Source organism: Mytilus edulis, chromosome 4 (genome assembly GCF_963676685.1).
Source record: "Mytilus edulis chromosome 4, xbMytEdul2.2, whole genome shotgun sequence".
NCBI lineage: Eukaryota > Metazoa > Mollusca > Bivalvia > Mytilida > Mytilidae > Mytilus > Mytilus edulis.
Window position 1 is genome coordinate 11,475,230 of NC_092347.1, and position 19,951 is coordinate 11,495,180.

General features: G+C 32.4%; 1 protein-coding gene across 1 annotated transcript in view; it reads left to right on the forward strand.

The window, feature by feature from the left end:
• The window catches only part of LOC139518947 (probable E3 ubiquitin-protein ligase HERC1), a 91,508-nt gene that overhangs the window by 36,014 nt on the left and 35,543 nt on the right, over positions 1-19,951 (forward strand). The window contains exons 34-51 of the mRNA XM_071310642.1: positions 3,715-4,017; positions 4,517-4,756; positions 4,989-5,072; positions 5,567-5,777; positions 6,371-6,510; positions 7,037-7,200; positions 7,809-8,719; positions 9,577-9,775; positions 11,269-11,543; positions 14,488-14,665; positions 15,175-15,338; positions 15,558-15,796; positions 16,239-16,341; positions 16,807-17,058; positions 17,394-17,582; positions 18,171-18,345; positions 18,985-19,213; positions 19,679-19,868. Coding sequence (XP_071166743.1) covers positions 3,715-4,017; positions 4,517-4,756; positions 4,989-5,072; positions 5,567-5,777; positions 6,371-6,510; positions 7,037-7,200; positions 7,809-8,719; positions 9,577-9,775; positions 11,269-11,543; positions 14,488-14,665; positions 15,175-15,338; positions 15,558-15,796; positions 16,239-16,341; positions 16,807-17,058; positions 17,394-17,582; positions 18,171-18,345; positions 18,985-19,213; positions 19,679-19,868 — 4,246 coding nt within the window. The remainder of the gene's footprint in view (positions 1-3,714; positions 4,018-4,516; positions 4,757-4,988; positions 5,073-5,566; positions 5,778-6,370; positions 6,511-7,036; positions 7,201-7,808; positions 8,720-9,576; positions 9,776-11,268; positions 11,544-14,487; positions 14,666-15,174; positions 15,339-15,557; positions 15,797-16,238; positions 16,342-16,806; positions 17,059-17,393; positions 17,583-18,170; positions 18,346-18,984; positions 19,214-19,678; positions 19,869-19,951) is intronic.

The window sequence follows — 19,951 nt, forward strand, 5'->3', positions numbered from 1 at the left end:
AATATTGTGCACTAGTTTATGATTTTGACAATATTGATGAGATAGATAATGAAGATATTCAAATGAGAATTAATCACCAACTTTTTCTTGAAACTTTATTAATGGAAATCAGGGGGAAAAGTATTTCTTATTCCAGTTACAAAAAAAGGGAATCTGAAAAAAGGGAAACAACTTTACGAAATGAAATTATACAGTTAGAGGAGAATGTTGACGAACTTTCAATAGCTAAACTTGAGAGCAAAAAAATTGAACTTGAGCAAATACGTATTAAAAAATTAAAGGGTAAAATAGTCAGATCACGCGTTCAATGGATAGAGGAAGGTGAAAAACCAACAAATTATTTTTGTGGACTGGAGTCAAAAAATTTTATGAGTAAAATTATACCAAAAATTGAAAGAGATAATGGGGAAATACTTACCGATCAGAACAAAATTTTAAAAGAAGTAAAACTTTTCTATGAAAATTTATATAAGAAGAGAGATAACTCAAGTTCAGTAGCTGATCTGAAAGAAGATCTTAAAAATGTAAATGTTCCAATACTTTCTAATGATGAGAAGGAGAGCTTGGAGGGTAAAATCACAGTCAAAGAGGCTGGACAGGCATTAAAAAATATGAAAAATAATAAAACTCCTGGCTCTGATGGCTTTTCTACTGAATTTTTTAAATTTTTTGGGAAAGATCTCCATTTTTTTGTGGTTGAATCTTTAAATTATGGTTCAGAACAGGGAGAATTGTCAGTAACACAAAAGCAAGGAATTATTACTTGCCTGCCAAAAGGAAATAAACCACGTCATTTTTTGAAAAATTGGCGTCCTATTTCACTTTTAAACACTGTCTATAAAATTGGATCAGCAGTAATTGCAAACAGATTTAAGACTGTCCTTGACAAACTTATTAATCTTGATCAGACTGGTTTTATCAGTGGGAGGTACATAGGAGAAAATATAAGGCTTTTATATGATATCATGCAATACACAGAAGATCACGAAATACCTGGACTCTTGTTGTTAATTGATTTCAAAAAGGCTTTTGATTCTATTTCTTGGGATTTTTTGCTAAATGTTTTAGAGTTCTTTAATTTTGGGGAATCAATTATCAACTGGATAAAAGCTTTTTATAATAATATCAAGTCTGCAGTTATACAAGGGGGTAACCTTTCTGAATTTTTTAACATAGGTCGAGGCTGCCGACAAGGTGATCCCCTTTACCCTTATCTTTTCATCCTTTGTGCTGAGATTCTTGCACTAAAGATAAGAGGAAATAAGGAAATTAGTGGTATTGAAGTAACTCAAGTTGAGCATAAGTTGTCACAGTTTGCTGATGACACTTCATTGATTTTAGATGGTAGTGAAAAATCTTTATATGAATCCTTATCTGAATTGGAATGGTTTGCAAAAATATCTGGTTTAAATATAAATTTTGAGAAAACACAAGTAATTTGGTTTGGAAATAAAAAGTATAGCAAGGAAATTTTATGTCCCGACGTTAACCTTTCATGGGGGGAGACAACTTTTAAACTACTTGGGATAAATTTTGATGTGGACTTAGACAATATTGTCAACATCAACTATAATGATAAAATTATACAGATTAAGAACATAATAAAACAATGGTCAAAAAGAAACCTTACAGTAATAGGTAGAATAACTGTGATAAAAACTCTTGTTTTACCTATTTTAAACCACCTTATTATGTCTTTGCCTAATCCTTCAAACAGTGTATTCCAAAAAATTAATGACATTTTTTATTCTTTTGTATGGAATTCTCCTATTCATAGAGTGAAGAAGGACATATTGATTAAAGAATATTTGGAGGGAGGATTAAAAATGATAGATCTTTATAGTTTTACCATGGCACTAAAATCATCATGGATAAGAAGGATTTTTCAGAGAGATAATAAGTGGCAAAGTATCTTGATGTCTGATATTGATAAAAATAAACTTTTTAATTGTGGTGTTCAGTATATCAAACAAGCTAGTTTATATATCAAAAACAGTTTTTGGAAAGATGTATTCAGAGCATGGGAAATGATTACTGATAAAGAAAGAAATATGGACTATGAATATTTTTTATCAAGTCCTATTTGGTTTAACAATATGATCAGAATTGGTAATAAACCTGTTTTTTATCAACATTGGTTTAATCATGGTTTACAATATGTTAATGATGTAATAGATGAACATGGATGTTTTATTTCATTAGAATTGTTACAGCAATGTTATGATATCAATGTAAATTTTCTGAATTACATGAGTGTTATTTCTGCTATTAAAAAAGCAGCAAACAATTACAAAAAAGGTTCATATAAGTTATGTTGTCCATTTATTCCAGCTTGCTTACAAGTCTTTTTTAAAAGTAGAAAAGGTTCTAAAGATATGTACAAAATACTCATAAGTAACAAGGTGACTCCACCAGGACAACTGAAGTGGAGTGAAATATTAGGTGAAGATCTCATTTGGAAACATATACTCAAACTACCTTTTACAGTCACTGTCAATACAAAACTACAGTGGCTTCAGTACAGAATCAACCATAGAATTCTTGCCACAAATAAATGTTTATGTAAAATCAAACTTATCGATAACCCTCTATGTACTTTTTGTAAATTAGAAGATGAAACTGTTGAACATATTCTGTGGAATTGTGAGATTATCCAAAATTTTTTACAAGATGTAGATTATTGGTTCTTATCTGGTGGGGTAAGCCTGCCATTGAATAAGTTGAATTTTATTTTTGGAGATATATCAAAAGTTCGAAAAGGTGACCCATATAATTTGATTTTTCTATACATGAAACAATATATATACAACAGTAGATGTTTTTCAAAAGATCTTTCTGTCAGTGCCATTAAAGAAAAGTTAAAATATATGTACAATTTAGAAAAAATAATGGCAGTCAAAAATAAGAGACAAAAACACTTTGATACCATGTGGAATGCATTTAAAGTATTATTTTTATAATTCAATTTGTCATTTGTTTTTACAATCTATATTTATTGTCAAAACTAACATAAAATATTATTGTATCTAATAGCACAATTAATTTATTATGTACTGAAAATCTTACGGGATATTTTTTAACCTCTTCCTTTTTTTCTTTTTTTTTATAAAATTCTTTAAAATTCTCAAGTGCCACACAGTGGTACATAAACATTTAACTCTAATTATATTTTCTTCTGTATTTTCTTGCTTCTTTTTTTTTCATATAAATAGAAAAAATTAATTTACAACAATGTTTATTGTCATAAATAAATATATATTCAAATCTATCGCTAATATTACTGTATGTATGTTTGATGTGTTGTATTTGTTGTAAATATTGAAAATAATAAAAATTAAAAAAAAAAAAAAAAATTAGATTTTTTACCCAATTTCACGGTCCATTGAACATGGAAAATGATAATGCGAGTGGGGCATTCGTGTACTTTGGACACATTCTTGTTCAGTCATATTTTGTACTTAAAATAGGCTGTTAGTTTTCTTGTTTGAAATGTTTACATCAGTCATTTCAGGGACTTTCATAGCTGACTATGCGATATGGGCTTTGCTCATTGTTGAAGGCCATACAGTGACCTATAGTTTTTAATTACTGTGTCATTTGGTCTCTTGTGGAGAGTTGTCTCATTGGCAATCATACCGCATCTTCTTTTTTATATATACAAGATTATTATTGTATTTCTAAAGATCATTATTGTTCACATATATCTAAATTCAGGTTGTTGATGATCTCTTCACCTTCCTGTCTAACAACATGTGGATAATACCTGAGAAAATAGCAAACCAGGAAGTCAATACCAAGAAAGATCAGTTGTTATGGAAACTATCTGCCATGGATGGACAGGAAGATTTGTCTGAGAAAGGGGAGGTTACTGAGACAAACATCCAGGATGCCATGTTTGATACAGACAAATGTGTAAATTGTACAGTGGAAGGAAATAATGTGTTGACACACAGCTCCTCAGGGAAAGGCTATGGACTTGGGGTTACTGCCATGAGAAATGGATGTTACAAATGGAAGGTGGGTTATTTTTGGATCTGTGTCAGTATATATTGGTGAAAGTACAATCATCTGTTTTTACTCAAATTTGATGATTCGTGAAAGAAAAAATTTTATGACCAAATTTAAGATATTTTGACTGAGATGTTCTGTGTATGATTTGGTATAAGAAAATAAAGATCCTGCAACTCTCTGCTTTAAACAACATTTACTTTCAAACTTTGACATGTATATCTGGATAAAAGAATGATTTTTTTAAGAGATTATATCCGCAAGATTCTTCAAAAGTTTAAATTTCTATTTTCAAAGCAGGACATTTCTGAAAAAGTTAATATATATATGTGAAATTATGAATGCTTTTATTTACATCCATCCGAGCAATTGAATAAAATATTCTATTGCTTGCTTTCTAAATATATTCCAAAAACTAATACATTCCTTTTTCTTGAAGAAAAAATGAAAAAAAAAAAATGCTAATTTTGGCCTTTATAAATCAATGAATTTCACTTTTATCATATAGGTATATGTGATGAAAGAAAACAAAGGGAATGAAGGTACTTGTTTAGGTGTAGCTAAATGGCCTGTCCATGACTACGCCCACAGATCGACCCATGATATGTGGCTATATAGAGCCTACAGTGGGAACATTTATCACGGAGGAGAACACAGTCTGACTCTACCATGTTATACACAGGGAGATTGTATCACTGTTGTACTGGACATGGATGCTAGAACATTAGCTTTTGCCAAAAATGGAGAGGTAGGAATTGAAAACTTTTGCTGAAATACTGGTTCCATTTGAGATTTTTTGTAAAATATTGAAAGATTTGAATGATCAAAGTCATAGATTTTTGTCAATGCTTTTGTAGCAGTATCTTTTTATGTTCATTGTTCATGGCCACATGTATATAAAATTTCAAGAAATGGTTTTGTATCATAAATATCATAAATATCACTTTATACTGATCACTTAATAAGTATATATATTGTAGGATTTGAGAGTTGCTTTTGAAGACATTGATGCATCAGAACTTTATCCTTGTGTTATGTTTTATAGTGGAAATCCATGGGAAAAGGTAATGTACATGTTAAATCAATTGAAATTGCAGTATTTGCAGTAGTTATTTTTATACATCAAGTAAATATATAAATCTAATTAAAATTTTGATTTGAGTTTTGCATGGCTACCCACAACAAAACATTTCTATTATTTTTATTTGCATTTAACTGAAAACATGAAACTTGGGAAAAAATGTGAAAAAAAAAGCAGCATCTGATTACAAACATTTATTTAGTGCTATGAGACAAAACTTTAATATGAAAAAATCCTCTCTTACATTAAATGGAACTTAAAGTTTTTGATGGTCCAATTTATCAAAGCCTTAATCAGTATGTACTGACAAAGGCAATTGACTTCAGCCTTAGATTTCTGTAATGTTATATTTTAAAGATAATTCTTCCATTCATAAATGTAAAAGCTGAGTGTTACCAATCTTAAGTGTAGTGAATTATTAGAAACTTTAGATACGCTACTAATTGTATTTAAATATAATATATATTTTAATTATAGGTGAGGATGGGGGACATGCAGATGTGTGAAAGTTCTCATGAACTCTTAGCAGGAGATCCTCAGTGTGCCCCAGCAACTGCAGTAATGGTGGAGGCCAATATATCTCTCATTAGGACATTACACAGAAATGAAGTTTGGGCTGCACATATTTGTGAGAAAATGCTTCAACAGTTAGGCAAAGTCAAAGAACTTATTACACCACCATCTAAAAGTAGGTTTATCTTGTTCGTAAATATAAGTTTTGTAAATCAATGGCATAATCTATATACCAAAACTTATAGAAACTTCCAGTTCATTACATAATGACATTGTGCACACACATGTATTTTTTTCATCAGAAGGTGGGGGAGGATATATGTTAGTTATATAAAGGTGTAAGATAAGGGGATATTAAAAACTCATAAGTCAAAGAGAAACCGACAACACTTTGGTATAAAAAATGAAGAGCAACGAAAAAACAAGTCTTCTAAACACTATATAAAAACAATAGGACAACAACATGAACTCCATTCAATAGTAGGAGTGATTTCAGGTGCACCAGAAGAATAAGAAGATCTCTCTCTAGTTGCTACTGTAAATGCAAATTCAAGATGGCTTGTAAGCATCTTTATTTTGCTCCTATTCCAAAAATAATTGGGACAGAATTTCAATAAAACTCGGTGCATTTTCATTATCATCTTTCTAATTGATTACCGTAGTGTTAAATTAACATGGCAGTAACAACATTCTCAACCCTCAACTTCAATTTTGTTCTAAAATGTTGAAACAATAATGGTGAATGTAAATTTATTTTCCTTACTTTAGATCAGGATAATTCTAAATCTGACCTTGATAACAAAGAGACTGGAGAACAGGTGGAATCTGAAGACAATGTTGAACTTACCACAGAGGAGGAAACAGTCGATTATAATGATGATGAAACAATTAAAGTTTTATGTAATGAGGTATTGTAAAATATCATGTTTAGGTCTTAAGAAAATATATAATGCAATTTTTGGTTCATATTTGTATGAAAATACTCTTTGGTCAGCTTTGCATATAACTGTTGAAAGACTTGAAATAACAAAATGCAATCATCATCATTTTCAAGTTTTTTGCAATAGTATAAAACCTTGACTCATAACCAGTAAACCTTACAAGTGTTAAAAACATTCTTGAAACATGTCAAACAGTATGAATTTTTGGAGATGTTGCATAAAGTGCAAATCCAGTATATATAGTAGTATGATTGTCTTGAATTGTTTGAATTGTTTGACTTTTGTCATTTCGAGGCCTTTTATAGCTGACTATGCGATATGGGCTTTGCTCATTGTTGAAGGCCTATAGTTGTTAATTTCTGTGTCATTTGATCTCTTGTGGAGAGTTGGCTCATTGGCAATTATACCACATCTTCTTTATTATATTTACTCATAGATGTTGTATGCTGTGACATGTGATTTTTTTCAAAATAAAACTTATGTATCATTTTAGGTATGGCCCAGTCTTGCTGTGATAGGTGGTTTAGATCCAGGCCTACATGTTGGAGGAAGATGTATCCACACCTCTACATCAAAGAGAGGCTATATAATGGGTATGTCTATAGAAGGAGCCACAACAGTCAAAGTCCAGTGGGATGATGGAGATTCTACAAGCAGGTTTGTCTTCCATTATGTTGTTGATTATGACAATGCTGACATTTGTAATGTTCCTGCCTTTATATTTCTAATAATTCGATAAATTTTACAGGTATGAAGCATATAAGACCAAAAGTGTTATAGCCACTTTTTAACATGATGTAAAGAGTTACAGAAGTTACAAAAGTATGGCAGTAGATATAAATAGTTCACACATTTCAAACTAAATTGAGATGATAGAGAAGAAAAAAATAACTTTTTCCATATCATGCTTATTAATGGATAGGATTATTCTTTTTGAACAGCTTTAACTTGTGCTTATGCTGAGCCTGATCAACTCTTATATGTGAAAAGGTGCTTATGCTGAGCCTGATCAACTCTTATATGTGAAAAGATGTTGTCACTGGAACTGCATCACAATGATAAGAGACCTGTAGAAAAGGATATTGTCCCTGTATGTCTACCTTTAATACCAAAAAGAATTGTTCATCCAAGAATTCAAATACGAACAATGATTGAACTACTAACTATAGAATACTGATGATTCAATCATGATGTTTAATTTTCAAAATCTAATGTCTAAACATTTTTGTCATAAAAGTAAAGACCATCTTTTGCTTTATTTTCAGTGATGTCCTAATAAGCAAGCTGAAAGCAGTTGAACCAGTCCTGTTTGATGCCAATCATTTAGATGGTTTCACAGCTGCTCACTTGGGTGCAATAGTTAAACTGTTATCCCTTCCTAGTAACCAAGTAGGAAAGCCAACAAAGGATGTTAATACTCAGACAACAACAGAAAAAGATTCTAAGAATAAAGAAGAAGAAAAAGCTGCAACAGATGCATTGATGAAGAAACTTGACGAAGACATAGCTAGGGTAATTGAGCAGGAGTTAGAAGAAGGTAAAGAGGATCATAATGCTGATAAAAGGAAAGCACCTTTGGTTTCACTGGAGACGTTAGAACTAGAGGATTGTAGTATTGCTTCTACTGTGTCTTCTCCCAGAGAGGAAAGTTCAGTGGACGAGGAGAGGGAGCAGGAATCTGCCTCTTACTCAAATAAATTACCCGCAGTGTCTCCACCAGAAGTGAGAGAACCAGCTGAACAAACACACCCTGAAGAGGAACCAGAAATACAGCCAGTACTGGAGCCAGAGGATTTATCAGAGAGCTGTGACTCATTAGAACCTGAAATATCAGAAAAGAAAGAGTTTCAAGCATCTTTTGTACAAGTCAGTGCCCTGAAAGCATTAAATAACATAATCTGGACAAACAAGTTCTCAGAAATGTTATTGGTACCAAAGTCTGATCTGGCTGCTGATAGTAACAAGGCGTTAATTGATGGCACTGTAGTTAGAAGGAATGAAGATATGAAGACCGTGCTGAGGTTGTTAATGAAGAAGATGGTCAAAGTTGCCTTGTGTACCTCCTTACTAAACAAAGTGTTTTCTTTGGCTGAGTTAGAGAGAGCACAAACTGTACTGTACAGATCGTTGATAACATGTACAGCAGAGGAGGAGTCTTGTATTGGTGATCTACATGGTAAGTATGGCACATAGAAAACAATACAATATAAGTGCAAGAAGCAGGACATTTAGAAATGTTTCTCCTGGTGTTACTATAACGTTAACTATAATACTTTATTTGGAAACACTCAGACACATATTTACATGTGCAACAAAAGTCAAAATACTTAGTCATAATTATGGTTACTACAAAACAATGTTAACATATAATCATATTAATTATATTTTAACAAATTTCTTAATAAACAATGATAATTTTTTAAGAACTTTGATATTGCAAAATGAAAGCAGTCCTTTCATTTTCTCGACACATGAATAAATGCGATGATATTCTGAAAATATATTTTTTTCTGATATTTTTAACAGTATCAGATTGGCAGAGGATCTTCTTGAACTCATTATCTTGAAAGTCACAGTAAGAGTTTACCTGGAAAGTAAAAATGCACAAGATATAGTAATTTCAAGATGCACAGATTAGCAAAAACAATCTTTCCTTCAAAAAATGAAAAGTGAATATATTCCTCTGGATCCAGTCTCTATAGATGAAACGCTAAGACAAATAAACAACTGATATTTCCAAAAACAATCACTTTATGTTTGTCCTATATGGTCCTATAGGGTAAATTCTACAGATACAATAGTAAAATGGACATTGAAGTCGGGTTGTTGTCTCTTTGACACATTCCCCATTTCCATTCTCAATTTTATTGAAGGCCCATCAAAGCTCTTGTACAAACAATGGGTGCCTGTATGACAATATATTCTTAGTAAAATAGCAAGATATTTAAAACTGTGTTGATTTCTGTATGGATTTTCAAGTATTAAGGAGGGTTTAAAGATTGCATGGTAAAACTTAATCTTATTCTTTTTCAGCGAAAGTGACATTATTATCAAAATCAATAGAGGAATTAGAAATAAAACCAGAACAGATAATAAATGACATCCCTCCTTCAACTAAAACTTCTACAACAGACTTAGCTAACAGAACAGAGGAGATGATTTCAGGAGAGAATGAAGATGCCAGAAATAATGGCAATTCACAAACATCTATACTCAAATATTTGAGACGAGGGTATGGTTACTTACAAAACCTTGAGTTAAGGCAGTGTTCCAAATAGTCAAATTTATTAAACGTTTCTCACTTATATTAAGGTGACAGCAATGTCATATCTAAAAAAGAAATCCTATACTGTTGTGTTCAAGTTTTCATTTTTAGCTCACCTGACCTGAAAGGTCAAGTGAGCTTTTCTCATCACTTGGCGTCCGTCGTCCGTCGTCCGTAAACTTTTACAAAAATCTTCTCCTCTGAAACTACTTGGCCAAATTCTACCAAACTTGGCCACAATCATCCTTGGGGTATCTAGTTTAAAAAATGTGTGGTGTGACCCGTCAAACCTACCAAGATGGCCGCCATGGCTAAAAATAGAACATAGGGGTAAAATGCAGTTTTTGGCTTATAACTCAAAAACCAAAGCATTTAGAGCAAATCTGACGGGTAAAATTGTTGATCAGGTCAAGATCTATCTACCCTGAAATTTTCAGACAAATCGGACAACCTGTTGTTGGGTTGCTGCCTGTGAAATGGTTATTTTAAGGAAATTTTGCAGTTTTTGGTTATTATCTTGAATACTATTATAGATAAAGATAAACTGTAAACAGCAATAATGTTCAGCAAAGTAAGACCTACAAATAAGTCAACATGACCAAAATGGTCAGTCGACCCCTTAAGGAGTTATTGCCCTTTATAGTAAATTTTTAACAACTTTTCGTCATTTTTTGTTACTTTTCTAAAAATCTTCTTCTCTGAAACTACTTTGCCAAATTTAACCAAACTTGGCCACAATTATCATTGTGGTTTACAGTTTTTAAAATGTGTCCGATGACCCAGCCTACCAAACAAAATGGCCGACATGGCTAAAATTAGAACATAGTGGTAAAATGCAGTTTTTGCTTTATATCTTTGAAACTAAGACATTTAGGGCAAATCTTTCAAGATTTTAATGTCCATCAGAATAAGATATATCCCCTCACAAATTTTCAATTGAATCGGACAACCTGTTGTCGGGTTGCTGCCCTAAAATTGGTGATTTTAAGGAAATTTTGCAGTTTTTGGTTATTATCTTGAATACTATTATAGATAGAGATAAACTGTAAACAGCAATAATGTTCAACAAAGTAAGATCTACAAATAAGTCAGCTTGATCAAAATTGTTAGAGGACCCCTTAAGGAGTTATTGCCCTTTATAGTCAATATTGAACAACTTTTCGTCATTTTTGTAACTTGTATAAAAATCATTTCTAAAACTACTTGGCCAAATTTAACCAAACTTGGCCACAATCATAATACTAGGGTATCTTTTTTAAAAAAAAGTGTCTAATGACCCCGCCTACCAACGAAGATGGCCAACATCTGTAAACACATTAACAGGTGAGCGACACAGGCTCTTGAGAGCCTCTAGTTGAAAAAGATTTTCCATGACCATGAGTTTCAGGCAACATGGAGCATAACTGGTGAAGGTATGTGATTGTGACATAGTATTTTAAACTTTAATGCTTTATTTACAGACAAGAAAGTGCTGGAACACTATCAAGAAACCTGTTCAGCAGAAGAACAAGGCGGGAACGACACCCAGCAGGCATCATATCAACAAGAGCATCAAATAACATACAAGTACCACCACAAGCCCCTCCCTTGAGGACAGCTCCACCTCCTCAGAGGAGGCCACCACACCCACCAATCAGAACCAGATCTCCATCACCCCCACCGCCTCCCATAGCCACTCCTCTCCTAGAAATGGGATTCACTATGCCATCTATTAAAAAGGCTATAACTAAAACAGGTTTGTACTATTAACACTTTTGACAGAATGAACAGGTTACTTTAGTATGAAACATAATTTGTCCATCCACTATAAATAACAAAAAACAAAAATAAATAAATCTACAGTATTATTGTGAACCCAATTATACCTTACCACAGATTCACATGATAGTTACTTGTCTATTTAAACTTCTGGCTGTTCATTTGTCCATTTGAACAAATACAACAGATATTGTTCTCTGTATAATTTATTCACTGGGACCTTTAAATTTCTTCTTAGAGAAATCTATCACTCATTGATTAATTTACCCGAGTAAAAAATGTATCTGCTAAATTGATAGAAATAACATGTTTAACATTTAAAAACTTGTACATAAAAATATAATTGGGTTCGCAATAAAAACTACTGTGGATTCATTATTATTTGTTACAGACTTCAATAAAACCACAAAATTAGACATTCACAAACATGTAAGTTTTCATTAATCTATGAAAACTATAAGGAATCAACACTTCATAAAATTTAAACTAGAATAAAGAAAAGAATAAACAATGAAATACCTTTAAATATCACAAGTATACACCCGTGATATCGCTGGTCCGTAACTGAATTAAAGTATACAACTATGCCTAAGCCTTATTTTAGTAATTGGTATTGTCATCTGATAAAGTCATGTCGATTATACTGAGATACACAGTTTTCTCTGCTTTCAAATCTTTCTGTTTGAACCCGTCGACTTGGAACTTGTTAATTATTGGTAATATTAATTATTTGGAAAACAAAAGGTCCTGGCTATCCAGGAATGGAGTATTTTTTAATCAACATCATTATCCCATATTAGTTATCTTAGAAAGTCTTGCTGATTGCTGAATAAAAACTACAATAGGGAAAAATTTGATAAAGATTGAATTTAGTAGTGTCGGCCCTTTGATTATGACCCGTGTATATAGCAAAATCCTAAATACACCGTTTGGTGGTGCGCCTGTCAAATGCGGAACGTACCCTTTGATTATGACCCTTGTATATAGCAAAATCCTAAATACACCGTTTGGTGGTGCGCCTGTCAAATGCGGAACGTTCCCTTTTATTATGACCCGTGTATATAGCAAAATCCTAAATACACCGTTTGGTGGTGCGCCTGTCAAATGCGGAACGTACAGATAAGGTAATAGGTAACAGGTGAATATATTATTGGTATCGGTATCGGATTCGACCCGGAACTTGTTAATTATTGGCAATTTTAATTATGTAGAAAACAAAAGGGTCTGGAGTGGTGTAATTTTTAATCTACACCATTGTCCTATATTAGCTATATATAGAGTTGAATTCTTTGATTTGACGTTTTTACCCGATGACGGCTGACAAATTGGACCTCGTAATTTTAGTATTATAGATTCCTAACTGGTTGTGATAATTACCAAATCCTTTAGCAGCAGTTTAAAAGCATATTTATTGGTTATACAAAAGACTATATGAAACTGATTGAAGTTGTAAGAAATTTAAAATCATTAGGGTTTATTAGGTTCTAATTTCATGGATTTTCTTGGGAAAAGGTGAACAATCAATTTAGTGTTCGACAAGATGAAATTTTGGTATAAATTATACTTTTATGCAGAATTTGTTCAAACCAAAAATCAAATTTCTGGGGAAAAGGGAATTTTTGCTCAAACTAAGAAAATATATTCCAATGAAAAAATATATAAGTTTCCATTGAATGAAAATGTTTAATTCTTTAAGGAGTAAATCCTTCTGAAGTGTCCCTCTCAGGTATTAATACTGTAGCCATGTGGATACTAGAACACCCTAATCATGATAATCATTCTTTCTAACTTATAGGTGTAAATCCATCAGATGTGTCACTGTCAGGTATTAATACTGTAGCCATGTGGATACTAGAACACCCTAATCATGATAATCATTCTTTCTAACTTTTAGGTGTAAATCCTTCTGAAGTGTTACTGTCAGGTATTTTAATACTGTAGCCATGTGGATACTAGAACACCCTTATCATGATAATCATTCTTTTCTAACTTATAGGTGTGAATCCATCAGAAGTATCACTGTCTGGTATTAATACTGTAGCCATGTGGATACTAGAACACCCTAATCATGATAATCATTCTTTCTAACTTTGAGGTGTAAATCCTTCTGAATTGTCACTGTCAGGTATTAATACTGTAGCCATGTGGATACTAGAACACCCTTATCATGATAATCATTCTTTCTAACTTTTAGGTGTAAATCCTTCTGAATTGTCACTGTCAGGTATTAATACTGTAGCCATGTGGATACTAGAACACCCTTATCATGATAATCATTCTTTTCTAACTTATAGGTGTGAATCCTTCAGAAGTATCACTGTCTGGTATTAATACTGTAGCCATGTGGATACTAGAACACCCTAATCATGATAATCATTCTTTCTAACTTTTAGGTGTGAATCCTTCTGAAGTGTCACTGTCAGGTATTAATACTGTAGCCATGTGGATACTAGAACACCCTAATCATGATAATCATTCTTTTCTAACTTTTAGGTGTGAATCCTTCTGAAGTGTCCCTCTCGGGTATTAATACTGTAGCCATGTGGATACTAGAACACCCTAATCATGATAATCATTCTTTCTAACTTTTAGGTGTAAATCCATCAGAAGTGTCATTGTCAGTTATTAATACTGTAGCCATGTGGATACTAGAACACCTTTATCATGATAATTATTCTTTTCTAACTTACAGGTGTGAATCCATCAGAAGTATCACTGTCAGGTATTAATACTGTAGCCATGTGGATACTAGAACACCCTAATCATGATAATCATTCTTTCTAACTTTTAGGTGTAAATCCTTCTGAAGTGTCCCTCTCAGGTATTAATACTGTAGCCATTGTCACTGTCAGGTATTAATACTGTAGCCATGTGGATACTAGAACACCCTTATCATGATAATCATTCTTTCTAACTTTTAGGTGTAAATCCTTCTGAAGTGTCCCTCTCAGGTATTAATACTGTTGCCATGTGGATACTAGAACATCCTAACCAGGAGGATAGTAGTGAAGATCTGAGTAAACCTAATTACAGATCTGAAATCAGAATAAGGATGGACAGTCCAGTACAGGAATCAGCTACAGAGTCAACTAGGCAGAGGTATGCATTTATGTTGGTCATGGAAATTGCATTTCTTTCAATTTTGCCTTTTTCTATTAAGCAGCTACCTTCGTGACTAATTTATTACTTGCATGATAAAATTTCCCTGAAAACCCAATGTGTTTGGTTTCAATGGTAACTGAACAGTGTAAAAGTTAATACATGTAACATCAAAATTTGTATATGCTGGATATATTTTAATAAGAATAAATTTCAAGATTAAAATAAAATCAAGAAAATATCCCATTGCATAAATTTGATCTTTAAGGCACCAGTAGATCAAAATCAAAGACAAGAAAATGCAAAGATAAATCTTTGAGAACACATTTGCCTCTGATATTGTCAAAATTTAAACTCTGCAAAAAATAAACATGTTTATGATAACTTAAATGATTAATCAATACATTTAGTCTGTACAAGAAAAATTCTGTTTTGATATTTTAATGTGTCAGAGGACTGGTTCATGTCTTAGACAGTTATAATTAGGTATTGTTATATGTTATTTTTAGCAGACAGATTGGTAACAGAAGGTCCATGTCAATTGATGGTTTGATGAGTGCTTCAGATGAAACAAACCAGGAAGAAGAATCTAGAAATTCTCTATTTACAAGACGTCCGAGACCTCTGACAAGAACCAGACATGTAGATATCAGGAGTTTCCTGTCAAATATTCGTAAGTTTGATAAGTTTATACTGACTTTTAAACAGCCCCCATCATCATAAAATGAATAAAAGACTTTGGCAACCAAAATGAAATGGAGTCTGCAAGAAAATTAGCTTATAGATCAATAGTTTCTTGTATTTGCCACCTGTTTTGTTTATCATGTTTATAATTTAGACAAAACCATGAAAAACAAATAAAAGCTTGCTACTATTTTGTATTTCTTTCCAGATAATGAAAGAGAGGCACAAAGATCTGAACCACCATTTCCTTCCAATGATGCTGTATCTTTCTCTGACTTCCTGGAGAGACCAGATAGTCTAGACACCTCTAATGAAGCCATGTCACTGGTAGGGCTGTATGATGACATTCTAGATCTACAGGAAGAGCTATATAGAGATCATGATACCAGTGATTTGTTTGATATGGAACCAGAGGCTCTCGATACATGGGACCTCTTCAATGTTCTGGTGATTATTTATTAGACATATGAAACAACCAAAACAAAAGATTATAATGCAAAGGAATTTTAAATCTTCTAGAACTATTGCACTTAATTAACTGAATCAAGCTAAAAAGAACTGATACTTGGAACTCTTTAGTGTTCTGGCCATTATTAAAGTCCTATTGTTTTAAAAATGAATTAGCTTTTCCAGCGACGAGGTATTATATATTTTTGACAGATATGAATCCTGTATCCTATTGCAGCAGCATTCATTTGCAGAGAGGAATGGGGCAAATTATATTAAAAAAATACCCTTTTTAAATTATTTTTTTCCGCAAATTCCAAGTATGAAATCACTAGATTGTGTTGTAGCTTATTTATATGAAGAATATATATTTACTGTCATCTTATGAGAAAAATTTATATAAGTTTTCTTAATATCTGAAACCTGATTTTGTGTTTTACAGAGAAGAGAGATAGAGGAACAGAGTACAATAACATGTGAACTATGTGGACAAGAGACAGTGAACTTCAATAGACACATGAGATTAGAACATCCTGGTTGTGGAGGTAAATGCCTATTATTTCTCTTTACTGATTTTGTATACATATTTAAAAAACTGTATATATATGCCCCATTAATGGGCATTATGTTTTCTGGTCTGTGCTTCCATCCCTTAATTCGTCCGTTTGTTCGTCCGTCTGTCCTTCCATCTGTCCAGCTGCAGGTTAAAGTTTTTGGTCGCGGTAGTTTTTGATGAAGTTGAAGTCCAATCAACTTGAAACTTAGTACACATATTCCCTATGATATGATTTTTCTAATTTTAATGCCAGATAAGTGATTACCTCTAATTTTCACGGTCCACTGAAGATATAAAATGATAGTGTAGATGGGGCATCCGTGTACTGGGGACACATTCTTGTTTATTTCAAAAACTATTTAATGGTTAATCATAATGATATAATCATGCATGATAGACTTGCAATAAATTTATCAACATTTAATATGAATGAACGCTTTTAATTTTTTAACAGGAAGCTGTGGTAACCATGGATACAGAAGCAATGGTGTTTACGTGGATGGATGGTTTGGTGGAGTGTGTGGATTTGGAAATCCATTTTTCCTGATGTGTCAGAACTGTCGTGATAGATATATGCTAGCTAGTGGACATAATGATCAGCCGTCACGATCACAAACCAAACCACCCACTGATAAACATGCGTATTCTAATGTCCAAGCTTATAACAGGGCACCAGATCTTCTGGATATCATAGATCAGGGTTATGGTAAGCTCATCATTCAATGTTATTGGTAATTTCTTTCTGGACATGTGAAAACATTAACACAGATTTAAAGATAAACAATAGTTGGCAAACATGACGTCCAAAAATATGTCAGAATAACATTACCTACAAAAATAATCTATGGTTCATGTTACAATCATTTACACTTGATGTTATGTCAAAAATATTCTCTTTCTTTTTTACCTTTTAGAAACTCTGCATATCTTTAAATGATTTCCCCACTCAAATGGTTTTATTAAAATGACTAATACTGCATTTTAAGTTTTTATTTACTAACATATGTGTAAGTCTATTAAATTTTAACATCTATATTTTAGAAACACCTTTTCCATTCAATGAACATCACAATGCATCAATGAGTGGATATGACAATGTGATGAGCAGACTAGGACTGACAGACAGGAAACCAGCACCAGATCCTATCAGATTTACGGAGAATGATCCACTGGGCTCCAAACTGATGCTCAATTCTAAAAATAATGCCACTACCGCTATTGAATCATTAAGTAAGGTTTACACAATAATGTGTCATATCACATAGAGTATTAAATTAATTGTTTCTGTTTTTAAATGTTATTAGGAAAATTAAGATATAACTGGCTTACTTCAGCAAAGATAAAATATACTGTCCTTTTACCTAAGGAATTTAGGGTAAATACTGCATCTCTTCTTTTTGTTGATTTTTTTTGTGTCATTTGAATTAAGGTCATGATTTTGAAAAAGTTTTGTCTAAGGAAAGGATATTTTGTCACTACAAATTGAGTCAATTTGACCAAAATTTTGTAGATGAATGGATGGTTAAGTTATTTATCAACTGATTGATCTAAGCCAATAAAAACCAAAGAGAATTGATATTTTCAACAAGTAATTTAGGTTCCACTTTAAAATTGAATTTAACCACAAATTATTCTTAAAATTTAACCACAAATTATTCTTAAAATTTAACCACAAATTATTCTTAAAATAGATACTGTAATGAATTTACTGACCAAGTGAAACATTATTGTTTTTGGAAATATTGTTTTAAATCTTATGTGCATCATTTAACATATATAATTATAAGAGTATAATTTCATCTTTATTGTATTAATAAGCTACACCCAAGAAACCCAATAGACTTGACATAAGACCGAAACAGTTAGGGGAGCAGGCAGCCAATATAAAGAACTCTGTAGACAGACAGATAGCTCTTAAAAGGGTCACATCATCTATGATGGTAATGCTAGCAAGGAGTATGGTTGTCAAAGTCCTCTCAGTATTGGCAGGCAGGTAAGAATATATGTTAAGGGCAAAAGGAAGTTGCTTCTCAAAAGAATTTAGATATAGCAAAATTCCAGAGGAAGGTTTTTATGAGGCCATAGTATTAGATGTAATGCAAAATTCAATTTAAAGAAGCTTTGTTAGGTTTTAATTCATGTTTTTTAATTTTAATTTTTTTTTTTTATATACCAATATTGAAAATCTTGAGTACTTGGTTTTCTTTATTCTTGGAGGACAATAAAAAAAAAAGGGAAAAAAAGTGAAAAAGGAAACTGTCAAAAGTAAAAATGAATAGAGAATAAACCATTTTCCATAAATATTATTCTGGTTGCTTGATGTCAAAACAACAACAGCATTGGGCTTTAGGATGTTATTGACATTTCAGTGGTCTGTTCAATAGAATATAGGGCTGTCTAATGTTATATTGATCATGTTGATAGTACAAATGTTGATTTTTACATTCGAGGGGTCCATTCTGTAGTTAATCAGCTGCCTTAGAGAACATTGGTCTGTCTGATGTTATGTTTATTGTACAAATGTTATTTTTTACATTCCAGCGGTCCATCTTGTAGTTTACCAGCTGCCCTAGAGAACATTGGTCTGTCTGATGTTATGTTTATTGTACAAATGTTATTTTTTACATTCCAGCGGTCCATCTTGTAGTTTACCAGCTGCTCTTGAGAATATTGGTCTGTCGGATGTTATGTTGATTGTACAAATGATGTGTTTGTGTGCCACAGGAAAGATAATGTACACAACAACCCTGTCCTCCCCAAGAGATGCTAATGAAAGTTTGTCTCACTTGACTACTAGTATTGGAGCATTGGTACAGGAAAATACTTCAGCATTGAAACAGTTGATTCAGCTTTGCACACAGGTATGACATTCGGTTGTACTTTATTGGAGACAAACAGTAAGACACAACAGGCAGTTGCTCACAAGTCAATGATCATACTGATTTTTCTGATGATATATAGGCAGATTTTGATATTCTTGGCACTTCATTTGCCAAAATATTTTCTTTCTTTTTAACGTCATTTTAGCATTGTCTCTTTTCTTATTTCATCAAAGTAAACAGCAAGTAAAATGGACAGCATATTTGAAATTTGATTAATGATAAGCTTAGAACAAATTAAGTGTTGTTAATATTAAAAAAAACTGTGTTGGGAAAATAAAAATTAAATGTACCATGAATAAAGTAGATAAACAGCATGTTTTAGGTTTGTATTTTATGCGTGAAAGTATAAGGTTTTGTTGTACAAATTGAAAATGTTTGTATTATCAGAATATTTTGTTAACATCTTTAAATATTGCTAGCTTTATTGTACATGCATGTTTACAGGAATTACTTGGTGCAGCCATGGGTGTCTCTTCTAAGAGTGATATGATTGTGAGAAAGAAGTCTAAAGTGTTGACAAAAGTCACAGAGTCTTCAACATTTGCTGTAACTCAGGCATTGGTTTCACTTCTTACACAGAAAGGATGGACGTCAAAAATGGTCAGGTCTCTTTCTGGAGCAAGACTTTTAAGAGGTATGCTCATGCAGACATTTAAAGTTGTAGTGTTTTGCATATAAAAGAGAATAGGATGAAGTGTAAATGTAGAAATAAATTCA